General features: G+C 31.1%; 1 protein-coding gene across 1 annotated transcript; it reads right to left on the bottom strand.

Moving 5' to 3' along the window:
• On the bottom strand, nucleotides 865-1,559 carry LOC109717527 (monothiol glutaredoxin-S9-like). Its single transcript, XM_020243371.1, has one exon. It carries the CDS (start codon nucleotides 1,392-1,394, stop codon nucleotides 1,080-1,082), a length of 315 nt encoding a protein of 104 aa, XP_020098960.1. The 5' UTR covers nucleotides 1,395-1,559; the 3' UTR covers nucleotides 865-1,079.

Below are 19,175 nucleotides of genomic sequence, written 5' to 3'. Positions count from 1 at the left end.
CGAATATATATACTTTATACTAATATACTTTGTATTTATTATATTTATGAATATACAATTATACATACAAAATACAAATTTTTTCTACTTAAATTTTTGGATGCAAAAAATACTAATCTTTTAAATTAATCAATCAAAGATTTAAATTTTGAGTTATAAACAAGTCGATCTATATAGGAGCGAGCTCGCTCGTTTTCGTAAACTAATCGAGGTAACGAATCAAACACAAGCTATTTTGTTTAATTGCAATCCAATAAGAAGTTAGAATTTTCAGCTCGTCACAAACTCGAGCCATCTCTAGTTGGTCCCTGCTCGCTCATTTGATCAAACTTTTAGCACCGATATTTGCTCTTTGACCTCATTATTTTTTGTATCTGCATCCAACCACTTTTAATGAGCTCAAAAGGCGCATCAATCTAGTTTCACCTTCTTCTTTTTTTTTTAACATTCATACCGACCAATAGAAATTTTTTCACAAAAAATTATAAATGTTAATTAATTGGACAACTACGTGGGTGGACTGCGTGCATATGTGCAAGTCTTCGTTTGAGGATATGTTTTTTTTGTGATCATTCGTTGTTAATTAATTATTTTGGTATATTAAAAGTTGATTTAGAAGACCTTACATATAAAATTTTTTTATATTAATCTAAATACTAAAAATGATCAAAAGATTTGATTCAAGAGTTAAAAATTAAAAGAACTATATATATGGTACTTTTGGAAGCAGCATAGTCGAACTCTAAATATTATATAAAAGTTGATATACTAAATTTTATTGTCCTCACATTATTAGATTAGGAAAAAATTTAAAACATAAATTTTATATTACCTTACCGAATATATCTGGCTATGCAAAACTTGTAAATTAGGAAATTCAAATATTTCATTTATACGGAGCAACGAATTTACAAACAGTGCGTGGCAACCCATTACTCTTGAACCCAAAAAAAAAAAAAAACAAAAACAAAAACAAAAAAAATAAAAAAAATAAAAAAAAAATGAAAACTATCTATGATCAGTACCGTCCCAGCGTTTAATCAAACGGCCGCAAATCGATTCCGAGCCGCATCAAGCAATCAGAGCCACAGAGCCCCTGCCTCCTTCAAGATCGGGACGAGCTCACCGGAGATGTGCACGGCCATGAGCCGCTCGAGCCCGCCGACGAGAATTGCGGCGTCGTCGACGGCGGTACCGCCGCAGCTTGCGCCAGCGGCCGCGGCTCCGTCGGCGAGCTCGCAGACTGTCGGATTGACGCCCAGGCCCTGCAGCAGGCGCTTCACCACGTGGCCCAGGCAGCAGCCCCGCCGGCCCACCACCACCACCGGGCTCTCCGCCACCACCCTCCGAACGCCGTCAATTGACGCCGCCGCCGCCGCCATCGCCGCCGTCATCTCTCCGTTTGACGAATCGTTCGAGCCCCCCCCCCTCTTCCTTTTCTTTTTCTTTTTTTTTTTTTTTTTTTGTTTTTTTTTTTGGCGTTGATTGATTGGGGATTACAGCGGAAGATGAGCTCGGGAGTAGCCGGGGGAGGGCCGAGGCATTTATATGCGGATTGGGGAGGTGATGACGTCATCGTGGGGGCACTGATGACGTCATGGCAGTTACCAAAGCCCGCCGTTGCTGCGTCAAAAATGCACGCGAGTCGCGTTTTGTTTTGTTTTTTCTGTTTTTTTGTTTTGATGATATTTATCCCTATGAATTTTAAAATTCTGAATTTCTTTTGCAAATTTTCAATTGGAGTAAACTTTAGTTTATCCTACCATAATTTAATACATTTTCACTTTGCATCTAACGGTTTAGAAAAAAAAAAAAAATTTAGAAAAAAATAGCAAGCTATCTGCTTCATTCATTAGGTAAAATGAACTAGACATACATGATGAAAGCAGCTAAGACTTCCAAAAAAAAAAAAAGGCAACAAAAAAAATGAAAGTAAAGTTTAATTAAAAAGTAAAGAAAAAATAGAAGTAAACGTAAAAATAAAAATTAAACAGATGAGTCAAGACGTTACCGAAAGCTCGCTCCATACTGATATCAAACGTTGGACACTGTTCAGTGAGAGAGAAGGGACATGGGGTATCTCGGAGAAGAGAAAGTTGTTTCTCACGGTCCAGATCACCCACCAGATAGCCGCCAGGCGGGTTAGGCATTGGGGATCTTGTACTAATATCGTTAAGGCTAGAAGCCCTTATCCATAGATCTCGGACGTTTTTCATTGGCTCAGTGAATAAGAACGGTCAATCCGCAGTGAAGATAAGGTATCGGACAAAAACGCACTGACTAAACAGGTGGTCGCATGTTTTCATGTCGAAAGCGCAAAAGACGCAGTGATGAACCGCTAGAATGTCGCGTTTGAGCAGACTGTTCAGAAAAATTAAACTTAACTACTACATGGTTTAGCGCCGTTTTACTTAACCATCTGTAGTTGTATTTTCGTTTACCTATAAAAATTTATTGTTAAATATAGTAACATTGGGTGGTTTTAATTTTTTTTCCTTTGCTATCCTATTTTACGATAAAAAAAAAATTACAAAATAGTTAAGTATAATTTTGTAAACCATATTATAATAAAATAAAGAATAAACTTTAAAAACCACCCATGTGGTTTCGCACTTTCTTCCTTTACTACAATGTGGTTTAAAGTGTATCAAGTTAGTGTTATGTTTTATTTTTATTTATTCGTCAACTTTTTTGTTAATATTTCGTTAAATTATATCCAAAAAACTTCAGATACTTTACTTAGATTTATCGAATATTCACTTTAGTACCCTTTAGTCTTAACTTTGTCACTGATTTAACGAAAAAAAATTAGTAGAATTGATAATACAAAGATAAAAATAAAACCACATGACATTAAATTGATACACTTTAAATCACAAATTACTAAAGTGACAAAGTGTGAAACCACAAAGGTGATATTTAAATTTTTTCCTAAAATAAACTAAGGTAAATTAAACATCATCTTTTTAACTTTTAAATATATATATTCATCTAATTTTTTTTCAACTTATAATTGATAGTTCACGTAAAATAACATAAAAGACAAAATAAAAAAAAATTAATAAATAAATTTTAATATAATGAAAAGTTATTTTAATCAGTCAACCATGAAGAGTATTAATAGTACTAAATACTTGGCGCTATTCAGTTTTCCACCATTTAATCTATCCCTCAATCAATTCCACCTCATACATCATGCTTTTCTACCGGTCACATGCTATTCTACCAACTATCCACTAAATATTATGGGATCATTACTAAACGCTAGAATGAGATCATTATTATTCCAACGCTCTCGTATTTCGTATATAAAATTGGGCTAAAATATTTCAATAGTACCGACTGTGGATATTATCTAATTTTTAACTCTTGGATAAAAATTTATAGGGTCGGCATGGTAGTGGTCCTTTAGTGTTTAGCTGTTGTAACCTTAATTTGGGTTTAGTAGGTGGTTGGTAAAATAGCGTGATCTAAGGGGTTGAATTAAGCGAGGGGTATATCTGACGGTAGAAAACTGAATAGCAATAATTAAGTGCTTGATACTATTAATAGTAAATTAGCCTAATTCTATATATATATATATATAGTACGTCTCCCGTGCTTGCGAAAGTATTGAAGCCTCCGTGCTTGTAAGTTGTTTTCGATGATAGGACATCCGATTCGACGATCGGCTCCGTTAGGCATAATCTATGCTATTGGAACTATCTAGAAACCAAATTTTATAATTTTTCAATTTTATTTACCAAGCGATCAGAGGGTCTCAAAAATGACTATTTTAATGGCCGATGTAGCACGTTTTTTAGTTCAATGGTGTAGAAGTATCCAAATTATATGAAACTTTAATAAAAAATTCTACTTAACATCAAGAGCAAGAATAATACTTCTGATTTAAAATTTGAGTCCGTTCATTTTGAAATTTTTATTTTCAACCGTCAATTTTGAGGATAGTCGTTCACTAGGCAAACGAAATTAAAAAAATTATGAAATTTGATTTCTAAATAGTTCTAATAGTGTAGATCATGTCTAATGGAATCGAACGCCGAATTGGACGTCCCATCATTGAAAACAACTTACAAGCACGGAGACCTCCGTACTTTCGAAAACAAACACTATACTACCGGAGCTCGGTACTATAGATAGTATAGTAGCATAATTATATATATATATATATATATATAATGATAATATATATATATATATAGTTGAGCTGGATGCCATCGTAGCAAATGGGCTCCGTGTCATCCATTTGTTTCGACGATAGAGCCTTCAAATCGACGATCGGACACCGTTGAATATGATCTATACCACTTGAAGTATCTAGAAATCAAATTCAAATCTTTTCTACATCATTGACCTAATGATCAAAGGTTTCAAAATTGTAATTTTAATGGTTGAATGAAGCTTTTTTCGTTTAACGGTGTAAAGCTATCCAAATCAATTGAATTTTGGTTAGAAAATTTTTTAAACTATTTAGAACAAGATCTATACTCTCGATCTTGATTACAAAATTTCTATCATCACTTTTTAGAGAGATATTCATTTTCAGCCGTTCATTTTACGCCCACTTGATGAACAAGAGAACAATATCGAAAAAGTATGAAATTTGATTTATAGATACTTCAAGTGGTATTGATCATTTTCAACGATATCAATTGTCGATTTGGAGGCTCCATCATCGAAAATAAATTGGTGACAACGGAGCCGTTTGCTACCGATAGTATTCCAGCTTAACTCTCTCTCTCTCTCTCTCTCTCTATATATATATATATATATATATATATATATATGCTGGAATATTATTAATAGTAAACGCTATTTTTCTATAAATTTTTAACCCTTGGATGAAAAATTGTAGGTCGGGATGATACTAGTCGGTTAGAGTTGAGTGGTCCCGCTAGGGTTGCGCGGCTCCCACTGGGTTATAGTATTTAATCCAAAGATTAGAAATAATGAAAAGAGTTGATCCAAAGGCAAAAAAATCGGTAGCAACAATGGAATTTTGCTACTAATAGTAGCCCAGTCCAACTCTCTCTCTCTTCTCTCTCTCTCTTCTCTCTCTTCTCTCCTCTCTCTCTATATATATATATATATATATATATATATATATATATATATATATATATATATATATATAATATATATAGTTCGGCTACTATACTATTATGAGTACGATCGCCCTCGTACTCATAAGTTATTTTCGGATGATAGAGTTTCAAATCGACGACCACACCGTTAAACTTATATAGAGCATTTGAAATATCTAGAAATCAAATTTTATAATTTTTCGACATCATTACCTTACGATCAAAAGGTCACAAAATTTGACAATTTTTAACAGCCAGTATGGAATACTTGCTAGTTTAACGATGCAAAAGAATCCGAATAGGTTGAATTTTGGATAGAAAATTCTATTCACTTATCTAGATAAAGATCAATAACTCCGATCTTAAATTGAAGGATCGATCATCTATTTTTAAGAATCGGTCGATTTTAACTTCTTCATTTTATGCCACTTGATGACTTTATTATGATTTCGAAAAAATTATAAAATTTATTTTCTAGAAGTTTCAAATACTCTAAATTATATTTAACGGAGTGGATCGTCGATTCGGAAGCTCCATCATCGAAATAAGTATGAGTACGAAGGGTTCAATACTCATAATATATAGTAGCCTACTCTCTCTCTCTCTCTCTCTCTCTCTCCTCTTCTCATATATATATATATATATTATATATATATTAGAGTTGAGCTGGAATACTATCCGTAGCAAACGGGCTCCGTGCCACCCATTTGTTTTCGATGATGGAGTTTTCAAATCGACGATCGGCACTATTGAACATGATCTATATCACTTGAAGTATCTAGAAATCAAATTTCAAATCTTTTCGACATCATTTACCTAATGATCAAAGGGTTTCAAATTAGTAATTTTAATGATTGATATGAGGGGTTTTCTCGTTAACGGTGTAAAGCTATCCAAATCAATTGAATTTTGGTTAGAAAATTTTTAAACTATTGAACAAGATCTATACTCTCGATCATAATTACAAAATTTCTATCATCACTTTTTAGGAAGGATATTCATTTTCAGCCATTCATTTTTACGCCCACTTGATGGACAAGAAAACAATATCGGAAAAGTATGAAATTTGATTTCTAGATATTTCAAGTGGTATAGATCATTTTCAACAGTACCGATCGTCGATTTGGAGGCTCCATCATCGAAAACAAATGGGTGACAACGGAGTCCGTTTGCTACCGATAGTATTCCAGCTCAACTATATATATATATATATATATATATATATATATATTTATATATTTTTTATTTATTTATTTATTTATTTATTTAAGCGGAGAAATATAATTTTGTAACATTATCCGAAGATATTATTTTTGGATGACGTGGGCGGCGCAGGCAGGCCTGTTTTCGGTTGAGTGGGGCCCACAGTGCTCTGCACCAAACGCGGTGCTGACTGCTGAAGCTCCAACCGGTGACGTCACGCGCTAGGCATTCGCTGGTTGGGAATTTTTCCCGCGTTGTGAGGTGGAAAGCAAACGACGATGGAGAGAGAGTGTGTGTATGACGTGTACACGTAAGAGGTTGAAGCTGCTACGAAGCCGAGTTGTCTCTACACGTTCCAACGTGAAAAACATGTACAAACTACAGTACATTTTTAAAATACAAGTATTTAAATCTAATTTTATGCTATAACTGCTGATACTTTTTAAGATATCTATTTGATATTAAAAAGTGTTGTTTTTATTTTACTGTCTAATTTTAAAGTATCTTTGACTTAAGAAAATGTCATGTTCAATTATAAAGTATTTTACCAAACTGATGCAAAAAATTACTTAGTTCTCAATCGTAAAACTTGAATTTTTAAAGTTCAATTTTCCCCGAAAATTTTTTTAAAAAAGTATTTAAAGTTAGAATATCAATTTCAAATTATGCTATGCAAGTTAAAACAAGAGAATTGATATAAAAAAAAAAAAGTATAGTTTTTGTGTGGCCAAATCGAATTGATGAAATCTAATCAAATTCAAAGAACTTGATATGTTCCATTTAAAATTCTATCGTTTAGTAGCAATATCAGTCACAATAAGCTGATATTTTATTTTCTCGATCATTGTCAGAGAATGGTGTTCACATGGTTTCAAACCTAATTCCAAACTAAATCAAACTAAATAAGACAATTTGGTTCAGTTTATGTGGTTTTCGCAGCCAAATATTTTTAATTGTTCGGTCCATATTCAATTTTCTATATTTATATTTTATCATAACTCAGTTTCTATTCTTACGAGGTGAATCGACATGTAAGGGAAACAATATTTTGAGGAACGTACTAACTATACAACTAAACCTAACCGAATTAATACACTTTGGTTTGATTCAATATTGCAAATAAGTTGGCCTAGTTTAATTAGTTCTGAATGTTTTTAACCTAAAAATTTAACCTCTATTTCAAAAGTTTTAAAAAGCTAAATCAAACCAAATCAAAATATACCCTTGAGGAAGATCGTGTGTTTAGTGTTAGGAAAGAGTGTAGGATCATGTTCGTTTTCATTGATCTGAAAAGTTGAACTCTTGATTTAGGAAGAAAAGTCATACATGAAGATACTTATCTCCAAATCATGTGAACTTCTATTCACATTGTACTAATTAAGTTTTTGATTGTTGTGGAATAGAGGACAGTGTGGAATTCCTACAACTTATAAATTTCTTGTTTTCATACCGTTTGTGAGGACGAAAGAGAAATTCTGTTATGTTACACTTGCATCGCATCATCAATAATTAGTTAATCGCACTTAAAAAATATATTAAAAATATTTTTTTAACAATCATGATGGGATAGATGTAGTCAAAATAAAATGGGAAAGCTTCAAAAACCCCCCTTGTGGTTTCAATTTTTTTCACTTTAGTATCCTGTGGTTTAAAATGTATCAAGTTAGTACCCTGTGGTTTCTCACTTTATCACTTTAGTATTATGTGGTTTAAAGTGTATCAAATTAGTACCCTGTGATTTTGCACTTTATCACTTTAGTACCCTGTGGTTTTAATTTTGTATCAAGTTAGTACCCTGTGGTTTTTTAAATCACAGGATACTAAAGTGATAAAGTGTGAAACCACAGGGTACTAAAGTGATAAAGTGCAAAACCACATGGTACTAACTTGATACACTTTAAATCACAGGATGCTAAAGTGATAAAGTGAGAAATCACAAGGTACTAACTTGATATATTTTAAACCATAGAGTACTAAAATAAAAAAGTGTGAAACCATAAAGGGGATTTTTGAAATTTTTTCAAATAAATATTCTGGTTGACTGTGAATGTCACTTTGGTAATATAACTGATCCGTTTTAGACATTTTGGAGATGGAAAGTGAGAGAGAATGACAGAGGTGGAGCGCCCACCAATTGTGGAAGAGTACCAAAGAAGTGACGTCACGCACACCTCGGGAGGCCGCGTCATGCATCAATTTGCATTATCGTCTTGGATTCCAGCGTTTGGAGGAAATTAATTGGACGCAGGAGGTTCCCACTCTCCTCAGAAAAAATCTAGAATGAACCAAGTATATTGTCGACATAATATTTTCAATCAATAAAATTATTTTTATTTTATTATTATTAATATAATAAAAATATTTTTATTGTAATTTTTTTAAAATAGAAAAATATGATTGACTTATTATTACATAATGATATGGTGCAAGCATGATACAATAAACTCCCCCCTCCCCTCCTCCAGTTTTTTTTGGCACGTGGCTACTTTCCGGCCTTTATAGGCATGCAAAACCAAGAGAGTGCGAACGAATTAATTTTTATCAATTTTTTATTAAACTATAATATTTTTATAAATATTTATTTTTATTTTTTTGAATTTTTAAAATTTATATTTTGTTACCTTAAAATTCTAGATATATTTTGAGAGAGTAACAATATTAATAAAAAGAGTGAAACTATCAAATTATTTTTACTTATTTTATATAAAAAAATAAATTTTTATTATTTTTAGAAATATTTTTAATATAAATTATAAGAAAAATAGACAAAATAGTAATAAAACTCTGACAAAATAGCGGCTAAATATATCGACTTGTTTTTCAATATTTTTTAATCACTTACTGTCTTATTCAGAAAGAATAGAACTAGAAGCAAATTCTTAACAAATTTTTACTGAGTCGGGAAATATTAAAAAAAAGGAATGAATTTCTCTCTTCTCGTTCTATCTTTTTATCAAATTATTGCAGTTTTTGTGCCAACCATTTTTTTTCTATATTTTGTCCCCTCGTAATTAGCATCCCATAATTCAGAACAGATCAGAATGGAAGCTCTACTAACCCCAATTAATCTGCATTTCTACTTGCGTCGAGATAACCGCCCTTGCTAATGTATTGTCCCCCCTCCCATTTTATATTATATAATGATTGGATCTTAATTATTTATACAAATTCTGAATTTTTTTCGACTATGTCCAATTTTAGATAATATAGTATCAGAATTAAATGTCTATTTGTTTTTGTGAATCTTAAGATTGAATTCGTGACGTTACGAAAGTCATAAGCATTAATGTTTGTGTCGGGCTCGATATCAAGAGATCACTTGAACTCGTATTCACAAATGTATGGAGATCACCTTTCGATTTCGGTGGGATGGAAAGTGTAGTTGAGTACGTAAACATATAAATTCCTCTCTCTTCGACTTTTAGCTTCCAAACAATTGTTAAATATTCTATGAGAGACTCATATTTCAAAATGTTTTAAATTATTTTATATTTATCACACATCTAAGCAGAAATGTTGAAACAAATTTTAGTACTAAAGGCCTCTTTATATATATATGCATCAACATATATCGGGTCCTCATGTGAAGTATGTACTAGCAAATTATTTTATAAAAGGTAAGTACTTATCATTTGTTTGCTTGTTTTATATAATTATTTGGTTACCACATTTTTAACTTGTTTCAAATTACGATCAGGACATACACATTTTTTTATTTAAAAGCATTAGTTTGTGTGTGCGTTTTTCGCCTAACCCAAATTCGGCATATCATTTGCGGCTAAAAGGGCTTATTTTACTCAGCCTCCAAGTTATTTGTTTAGAAACTTTGCCTTTTAGATGGATAACATTATTCTTTTGGTAACTGATCGTTCTTAACACAAGTGGCAAAAAGATTTGATGGTTGGTGCCTGAGACCCAAGTTCGAATTCTAGTTGATTCACATTTCTAGTTAAGTTTATTTCTAAATGAAATAAATAAAATGAGTAGCGTGCTACCTATCTCTCTCTCTCAAAAAAAAAAAAAAAAAAAAAAAAAAAAAAAAAAAAAAAAAAAAACATTATCCTTATGGTTGCCAAGAAATAATAACTATATAGAAATTAATAACTATAAATAATTGCAAATTATCTGATGTTATTATGATATTTTAAGTTGGGAAAACCATTTAGGCCTAATTTAATAATTTGGTGGCTAAAAATATCATGTACTATGAAAGATTTAAACAATCAGAAAGCAACTTATTCTTCTTTTGTACTATAAAACTTTATGTTGCAATCGTCATCCGAGATACAACATAATTTTTAAACATTGCATATGAAAGGACTGAAAGCGTGTTTATAATTTTTAAATTTTTTATAGTATAAAAATAAGAGAGGGATTAATATCATACTAATTCTAGAATTTCTCATCCAAGAATTAAAAACTTGATAACAAAAAGAATTTTTTACTATCAATAATATTCCAGCCTAACTCATAAACATAATATTTTTAGCCACCACATTATTAAACTAGGCCTTAAAAATATCATTCTTTGCTTTTTGCAACTACTATATCTTAACTAGTTGTTCACCTGCACACTTTGTGCAGCATCAACTATATTCCATTCTATTTTGTAGATTATAATAAAATTATTAGACTAATTTGTAGAAAATTCTCCGGTCAATATCCGTTTTTTCACTTTTCATCGTTCATTTAAAAACCTATACTTTACTCATTTAAAAAATAAAAAAAATTTAACTTTGACCCCCACCGTCATTATTCAGTTTTAGGGTTCCGTTTATATCCTATATTTTATATCCAAAATATCTCTGAAATCCTTCTCCTTTCTCATCCTCGGCCCCGCCGCCTCGCCCTCCACAGCGTCGCCTCGCCCTCACCCACCTCTCTGTCTATGCCCACAGCATGCCCTAGCCCGCCTCCGCCGCCTCACCCTCGCCCTCGCCCTCCTCTCCATCCACATCCACCACGAAGAAGATGAGAGACAGTTTGGTCATTTTGTCACAGCATACTTCCCTGTGAATATTTTTTATTTTTAAGCTAATAAAGTATAAATTTTTGAATAACATGGGAAGTGAAAAATTGAATATTAACAAGAAGTTTTCTGTAATTTAGCCAAATTAATATTTATTTCTATAGAAAAAATTTATTTTGAAATTAATGGAATCGATAATAAAAAAATAAAAATGAAATCATAGGTATTAAATTAATACACTTTAAACCATCAGTTACTAAAATGAGAAAGTGTTAAACCATAAAAATAATATTTAAAATCTTTCCTAATTATTTTGATAAGAGATTTATCTACAAATAATTATAATTTGACGATGCTAGATAAAAATCTGATGCTTGATTCTATATTGACAATAAAATTCACTTGGTACATAATTTCATAAAACAATTCAATCAAATCTCGGCCACGTGACACTACCTAATTTTTTAAGTGGTATTTAGTTTGCCTCGGTGGCTTATACTTATAAGGTGATCATAAATACTGAAAAAGACATTCTCCTTCTCTCCGCTTAAATAAAAAATGGATTGATCGATTTAAGCGGTCTACAAAATATGTCATTTATTATATAAACATAAATAAAATATTTTTTTACTATATCATTTTTAGTTTTTTTTTTATGCAAGTCCAAAATGAGCCAGGGATGTGTCGAACAATTATTTAAAAATTATATTAAAACGGTTGCTTCAACTATAAAACAGTTCAATTTAATTTTTTAAATAGCATAAGACAGGAAATTATTTTGAATCATTCGAACCAATGGTTCAACCATCAAACTGGTGAACTTGCTTAATTTTAATCAAATCAGCTGAATTTTTCTGATCAAATTATATGAAAATCTAATAATTTAATCAATTTAGTTAATTTTTTTCTATTAGCACATATTAGCCACTGTAAAACTTAAAAATTTATATTTTCTTAATTTGGTTGAGAAATCCGGTAATACTAGAATAATATTATTTTATTATATAATAAAAGAAAAATAATAATTAAATATTATAACGTCATGTGATGCCACTAGTTTAATGCAATATGCAAATGGATCTGAATTGGTGGAGAATCTATCTCAATCCATGCCAAATGAGGCGGTAAGTAGGAACTAAAAATTTAAAAAATTATAATCCGTCCTAAATTTGTTATGATCCGCCAAGTAAATGAATTGCTCTGCCTCTATGAGCCAAAATTTATTAAAAATTCGGTTCACAATCCGTCTCGAATGGAGTGGTAAATGAAGGCCAAAAGTATAATTAAAATTAACTCTTTTCCAATTTGCTCAAACCAGACAATAAAAGAGCGGGAGCTGGTCAACTCTTTCCGCCTCGGATCCTCTCTTTTGCATTCCTAATTGAACCGAGAATCCTTAATCTAATAATATTTTTAGATTAGTATTCAATCCGAGTTTTAAAATATGCAAATCCAACATAATAATAATAATAATAATAATAATAATGAAAGGGTAAATTTTAAATACCATCCTAATGGTTTCGCACTTTTTCACTTTAATACCATATAGTTTAAAGTGTATCAATTTAGTATCCTATAATTTTATTTTTTTCTTTTCGTCATCTTTTTTGTTAATTTTTTATTAAATTATATATAAAAAATTTTAAATACGTAGAAGGAATGATAAAAAAAAAAAATAAAATTATAAAGTATAAAAATAATATTATATCATAGAGTGCTAAAATAAAAAAAATGAAACAACATAGATAATATTTGAAGTTGCGTCGTAAAGAAACGAGTGCGTTGCATGTGGGTAGGTTTGGTTTTGTAATTTTAAGTGGAGCGTGGAAAGGAGCGGAAGACGCCGCACCGAATAATAATTAAAAAAAAAAAAAGGGCTACTGCGACGACTTGGTCAACGCATAGGCCGGTCAACGCTACGCTGACCACGTCCCATTTTGCGCAACGTGGGGAGTTTCGGGAAGAGCTTCGAAAAACAATTATATGATCTCACGCCCACGTCAGCCACGAAACAACCCGTTCCCATTTGTGTGGGCCCCACGCGATGAAGTTTGACTTGTCAACCACGCAGTAGGTGAGGGACTTACTTGTCAATCATTATTTAATTAGATTCACTTTTCATTTTGATAATAATCAACTGATTATTTTATTTATTTTCACATTTTACTTACGACAAGATTTAAATCGTGATCTTATTTTATTGGGTAAATTGCACATTTTGTAAGGACTCGGCTTATTAGCAATAAAAAGTTATTAGATCCAAACTATCGATTCAAAATACTTAAGTCCAAATATTATTAGTAAAATTTATGATCTCTCATATTTTCAATCGTAATCTCATTTTTATTCGATGTTGAATTATTGAAGTGTCACCAATTTTTTTTCTGTTTGGATCCTGACGTCCTCTCGGTTCAATCACATACATAGTCCAAAATTATTGAGCAATGTGAGATCAATCTTACACTTACGATTGGTAAATCGGCTCTAATACCAAATAAAATAATCCGATCTTGACTTGAAATGTTTAAGCTCAGTTACTATTACTAGTTGGATTGTTTACTATATTTAGTATCATAGTGGTTCACTTGTCGAAAGAGTGAGGTAGGTCTCGTGTCGTCTAGTGATCTCAGGTTATATATGTGATTGGGCTTATAAGAATATCAAGGCCTAAGCGGAAAGTCTGTGACTCTTCAATAGCCTAACAACAGATGAAAATAGTTTTGCAATTAGAAATATAAGATATTATGAAATTTAGTAATAATAATGAGATTTAAGTATTTTGGACTTTTGGTTTAGATCCAATGGGTCATTATTGTCAACAGATCAGATCGTTACTCGTTTAGTCCTCAAACTATGAAACATGTGACCCTTTAGCTTTCAAAATAACTTTTAGAATTATTGTAATTACAAGTTCCACAATCCAATCACACTACTACATCACATATTAGTAATATATTAATATTTACTAAATTAAATTCAGAGTTCGAGCCAAAAATTATAGCAAATTAAAATTTAAAAACCAAACTATCACCAGCCTTCTAGTTCGAGGACCAAATGTGAAATTTATCCTTATTTATTGGCGGTAATATTTACTATTATCAGAATAAAAAAGATTCAAAATATGCCTAGACATAATGTATGTGTTTTGATAATAATAAATATTATTTTGATAAAATAAATTACCTATTTCATATTCCAGCGTAATTTATTTGTACGTTTTAAACCGGAGACGAGTGATCACAAGTGTTACCATGTAAAGATTTATAAAATTTGTAATTGGATGCTTTATGGATCCGATTAGATGTGACATCCCAATAATCCCACATCGGATGGGAATGGGATTGTCATTGGGTTTATAAGAGACTTAGACACTAGTAATAATAACTGGGCTTAAGCATTTTGAGCCGGTTGTTTGGCCCAACGAGTTATTATTGCTAGTGGGCTGGGTCGTTACATTTGGTATCAGAGCCGGTTCACCAGCTGGACATGTGTGGTGAGTCTCGGCTCAGCCAGGGTCTGGATGACGGGCTAGCGAGAAGAGTCTCATATCGCCTGGTTATCTTGGGCTGTGTTCCCACATCGGATAGACTTAGATACTAGTAATAATAACTGGGCTTAAGCATTTTGAGCCGGTTGTTTGGCCCAACGAGGCTTAAGCATTTTGAGCCGGTTGTTTGGCCCAACGAGTTATTATTACTAGTGGGCTGGATCGTTACATTAGAGCTTTTTGGATCCGATTAGAGCTATACATAATCACGCGTCACGTGTTGGGCCCCATGAGGAGACTTTACGCCAACCACACAATGGAGATATTAATTAAACCATTTTGTAGAAAAAAGCTAATCAACATACATTGATTAAGAGTTTGACATGAAAATGCATTTCATCAATTTTGTCCTTCCATACTATTTAGTCATTTTCAATAATAGAGTTTTGTTTAGTCATTTTCGATAATAGAGTTTTAGCGTCGACGATTCAAATAGTCAAATATAATTTAAAATATTTGAATTTTTTTAAAACTAAATTTTATATTTTCTGAGAATCATTTGGTCCCAGTACAATAAACTATTGCAAAAATTAATTGTGAAAATTAAATTATCTTAAAGAGGAGTAGGATAGAATTATTTGATTCAAGATTAATAGTACTATTAGTTTCTTTCGCAGCTTAATTTAGTGTCGATGATCCAAATTATCAGACATGATTTAAAATATTTAAAGTTTTAGAAACTGAATTTCATACTTTTTGAGAATCATTTGGTAGTGCATCAAAAGGCAGTGAAAATTAAATTATCTTAAAAAAAGTAAGATAGGATTATTCAATTCAAGATCAATGGTATTCACTTGGTTGAAAGAGTTCAAAAAAATTTCTAGCAAAAATTTAACTAATTTGGACTATTATATATATATTATATACCGTTAAATGAATAAACGCCACATAGCAGCCGTTAACCGTTGCCAATTATGATTTTTTTTTAATCTTTAAACAAACAACATTAAAAATTATGAAATTTTATTTCTAAAACCTTCAAATGCTCGAGAACATGTATGATCAAAAGATATAGATTGGGAGCCAAGTTGCAGCAAATAAAACTGTAATTAGTTATATGTTCGATAAAATCTTAGATGAGATAAAAGATAGTTAAGTAATTTTAAATGATAACAGTAATATAATAAAAAAAAAAACTCTATTTTAATTAGCTCTTGATGTGGTTGATGAGCTATAGATTTTGGAGAAAGAGTTACATAAAGTATATAAAATATTTTGTGTAGTTAATTATCAAATACATGGCAAAGTGTCTAGCTCAAGTGAAGAGAGTAGTAACATAAATTAAAAAAATAAAAGAGTCAATTTTTGCCTTTGATCATTTGCATGATAATTCAAGATCCATTCTACTATTCATGTCATTATTTATTATTTTTTAGTTTAATTAACAACTAGGGAGCCAAATTTTATTTATTACTTAGGGTTTCGAGTTCGACGTTAACGGTCCTTAAACTCTCAAAAGAGTTTAACTTTACTTCTATCGATTTAATGACTCACTGCTTTTTTATCGTATATTTCAGTACTACTATCCACTGAGTTACAATTTTTTTTCTATGTAAAAATAGGAGATCACCGAAATGAAAGCGTAATATGCATTAAAAAGAAAAATGATGTACTCATGATACACGGATATATTGATGACTAACATACAAAGAGATAAGAATTTTAAATTAACATCAAAATGAAAGTTTAGGAAGTAAAGTGAAATCTTATTGATAGTTCAAAATTTCAAATATTGAAATCAAAAGTTTGAGATCAAAAATTAAAGTTGACATTAAGTTCAAGAACTAGTAGTACAAGTAATTCTTCATTTTATTAATGTGCCTTTAACGCGTTCAACGAGTCAATGTATAACGCGTTGTATATTTTAGTGAGCAACAAATTAAAATCATAGTCCCCACACTCTCTATCACCGACGCAAATATGCGTCACATGAATTCAAAATCATAGACTTATTTACTAGTGGCCAAAAGAAGATGCTCTCCAAAGCGAACAGTTTTTTAAAACTTTTAGATAAAATGTACAAAGTATTTTTGTAAATAGATTTTTAAACTTTTAATTTTAGCGATTAATTACATTCCTAATTTTATTAAATAGTCTAGTAACCCACTGTTGTTCTGAACGCATATGTCTTGCATACGTTTTTGTATATATAACTTCAAATTATAAAAAAATTTTGTTGTCTTTTTTATTTTTTAATTTTAGTTATGATACTTATGCATGAAACTTGAAGAACAGGATGATCCTCAATTAATTACTTCGCACGTATGTTAGAATAGAAGAAAAAAATTATTTGTGTTTTAAAGATTTATAAGAATATACATATGCCACGCAGGTGGTTAAAGCAGCTGTATATTAACAATTTTAATAAAAAAAAATATATTGAACTGTCTGATAAACTGTAGGAGTTCTAATTATCAAATTTGAAAGTTCTGACGTTTATTTTGCAAAAATACGAAAGTTTAAGATGTTTTTGCACATCTTCGCCCTTTTTTCCTTTTTTAAATTTTAGACGGTGTGCGTTTTTTTAAAATAATGTTCGAAGAAATGGTAATTTGTCTGGAAAAAAAATATTTTTTTATCTTTTTGGTTCTCAGAAGATGTATTTTTTTTTTAAAAAAAAAAAAACTCAGAGTCCATGAAAAAGTTTCCTTTTCCTTTTCTAAATCTTTTATCCAAAAATAATAATTATGAACAAAAAAATACTTTTTAATAAAAAAAATTTTCTGAAAATAGTTTTTTAAAATTTTCAGAGGCTCTACCATATGCAGTGACGGATCCAAAGTCGACGTTGGCTTCATTAAAACGCCGACTTTGGCCTGGGCTTGTGGTGGGCCCCACCATCTTAAATGTCTCCCAAAATTTCATTGATGTATATGGATTTGATCATCTCTTTTGTATTTTTCTGAGATAAATTACATCTATTAAATTAGAGAAATTAATGCGATACGTCGCTCTCGTTTGTTTTGTGTACCTGTGTCCATTAAATTTCACTGTTTGAATTGTACCAAGTAAACAGTGTTTTTTTTTAGGGGTTGTGGCTGAGTTTGAAGTTAAATTAATATCTACATTTGTTTGATAGATAAAAATATTTACATAGTTTCAAAATTTTTCAAAAATGAGTCATTATTTCAAATTTTACAGATTCAATCCGAATTTTTAATAAATCGGTCAAAATAACCTTATTTATTTTTTTTCTTTTTTAAAAAACTGATCGAATCTGTAAAATTCAAATAGTGGCCTAATTTTGTAAAATCTCAAAATTGGTGAATTTTTATGCAAATTGTCCTTTGTTTGATTGGTAATTTTTTTTATTTTTGAACTATAAAATTAAATTCGTTTAATATGTGGAGCTTCGAACTGAAGCGAAAATTGGAAATAAGGTTACACATTTCAAAAGTAGAGAGTGGATTGGGAGGTTTTTGTTTCTCCCTTCAGTAGAAAAATTCTCGAGCATTTTAATTGATTTATCTGCGGAGTGATGCATGATCTTCAATACATATTTTGGTCGCCAGAAAAAAAAAGAAAAAAGAAAAAAGAAAAAAGAAAAATTCTATCAAATAATGACTGAAACAATTAAGTGTAGATCGAGTTACTAATAGGATAAAAAAGTTTTATTTATTTATGATCCATACTGATTGTCTCATTAATTTAGATGAGCAAAAGTAAGGTGTTTATATAGCAATTCTTAAGCAAAATGATTATTGTTTGTATTTTACTCTTTCTAGTTATTTTTTTAAAAAAAATTTTAAGTTAGATGTGTTAGATTTTATTGAATTTTTGTTTTGTGATTTAAAACTTATTAGGCCTCTTGGTCGGCCCAATACTTAATTAGCCTTATCTGGGAGCCAAACTAAAATTTTCATATATGAGATTTAGTCCCACATTGAAAACTAAAGGTGTGTTGTTGTAATTTATATTACTTTATTTTCAAGCTAGTTTCTTGGGAGAAAATGAGAGATATACTCTCGACTAAATATACGCACGGCACGAGCCGTGCGTGGCCGGGCGGACGGCGGCGCGCGCGGTACATACATCCGGTTTCCTTTATTTTATTTTATTTTTTTTTTGGTTTAATCTTTATCTTAATTCTAATCCTAATGCATATCCCGTATAATCTTAGGCTTATATTGTTTTATACGGAATTGGCGCGTTGAAACAAGATTCTTGCCTTAGTTATATATATTGGAGGAAGTTGCATAAGTTCCTAAGAGCAAAACCCTATCCTATACCTCGCCTTCTTCTATTTTCTCGTCATTGATCTTTTGCGCTAATTTTCGCTGAGCTTTCTTATATTTTGCTGGATCTGAAGCTTGTTGGGTTCGTCTTACGCCACCTTGAAAACATGCCGACGGGGTGGAACGTGGTCGTTGTA

The sequence above is a fragment of the Ananas comosus genome, linkage group 11 (genome assembly GCF_001540865.1).
Source record: "Ananas comosus cultivar F153 linkage group 11, ASM154086v1, whole genome shotgun sequence".
Classification (NCBI taxonomy): domain Eukaryota; kingdom Viridiplantae; phylum Streptophyta; class Magnoliopsida; order Poales; family Bromeliaceae; genus Ananas; species Ananas comosus.
This window is presented reverse-complemented; position numbering and strand designations above follow the sequence as displayed.

What these genes read in the sequence shown, in the direction of transcription:
- LOC109717527 (XM_020243371.1), bottom strand. Translation starts at nt 1,394, where the DNA reads ATGACGGCGGCGATGGCGGCGGCGGCGGCGTCAATTGACGGCGTTCGG.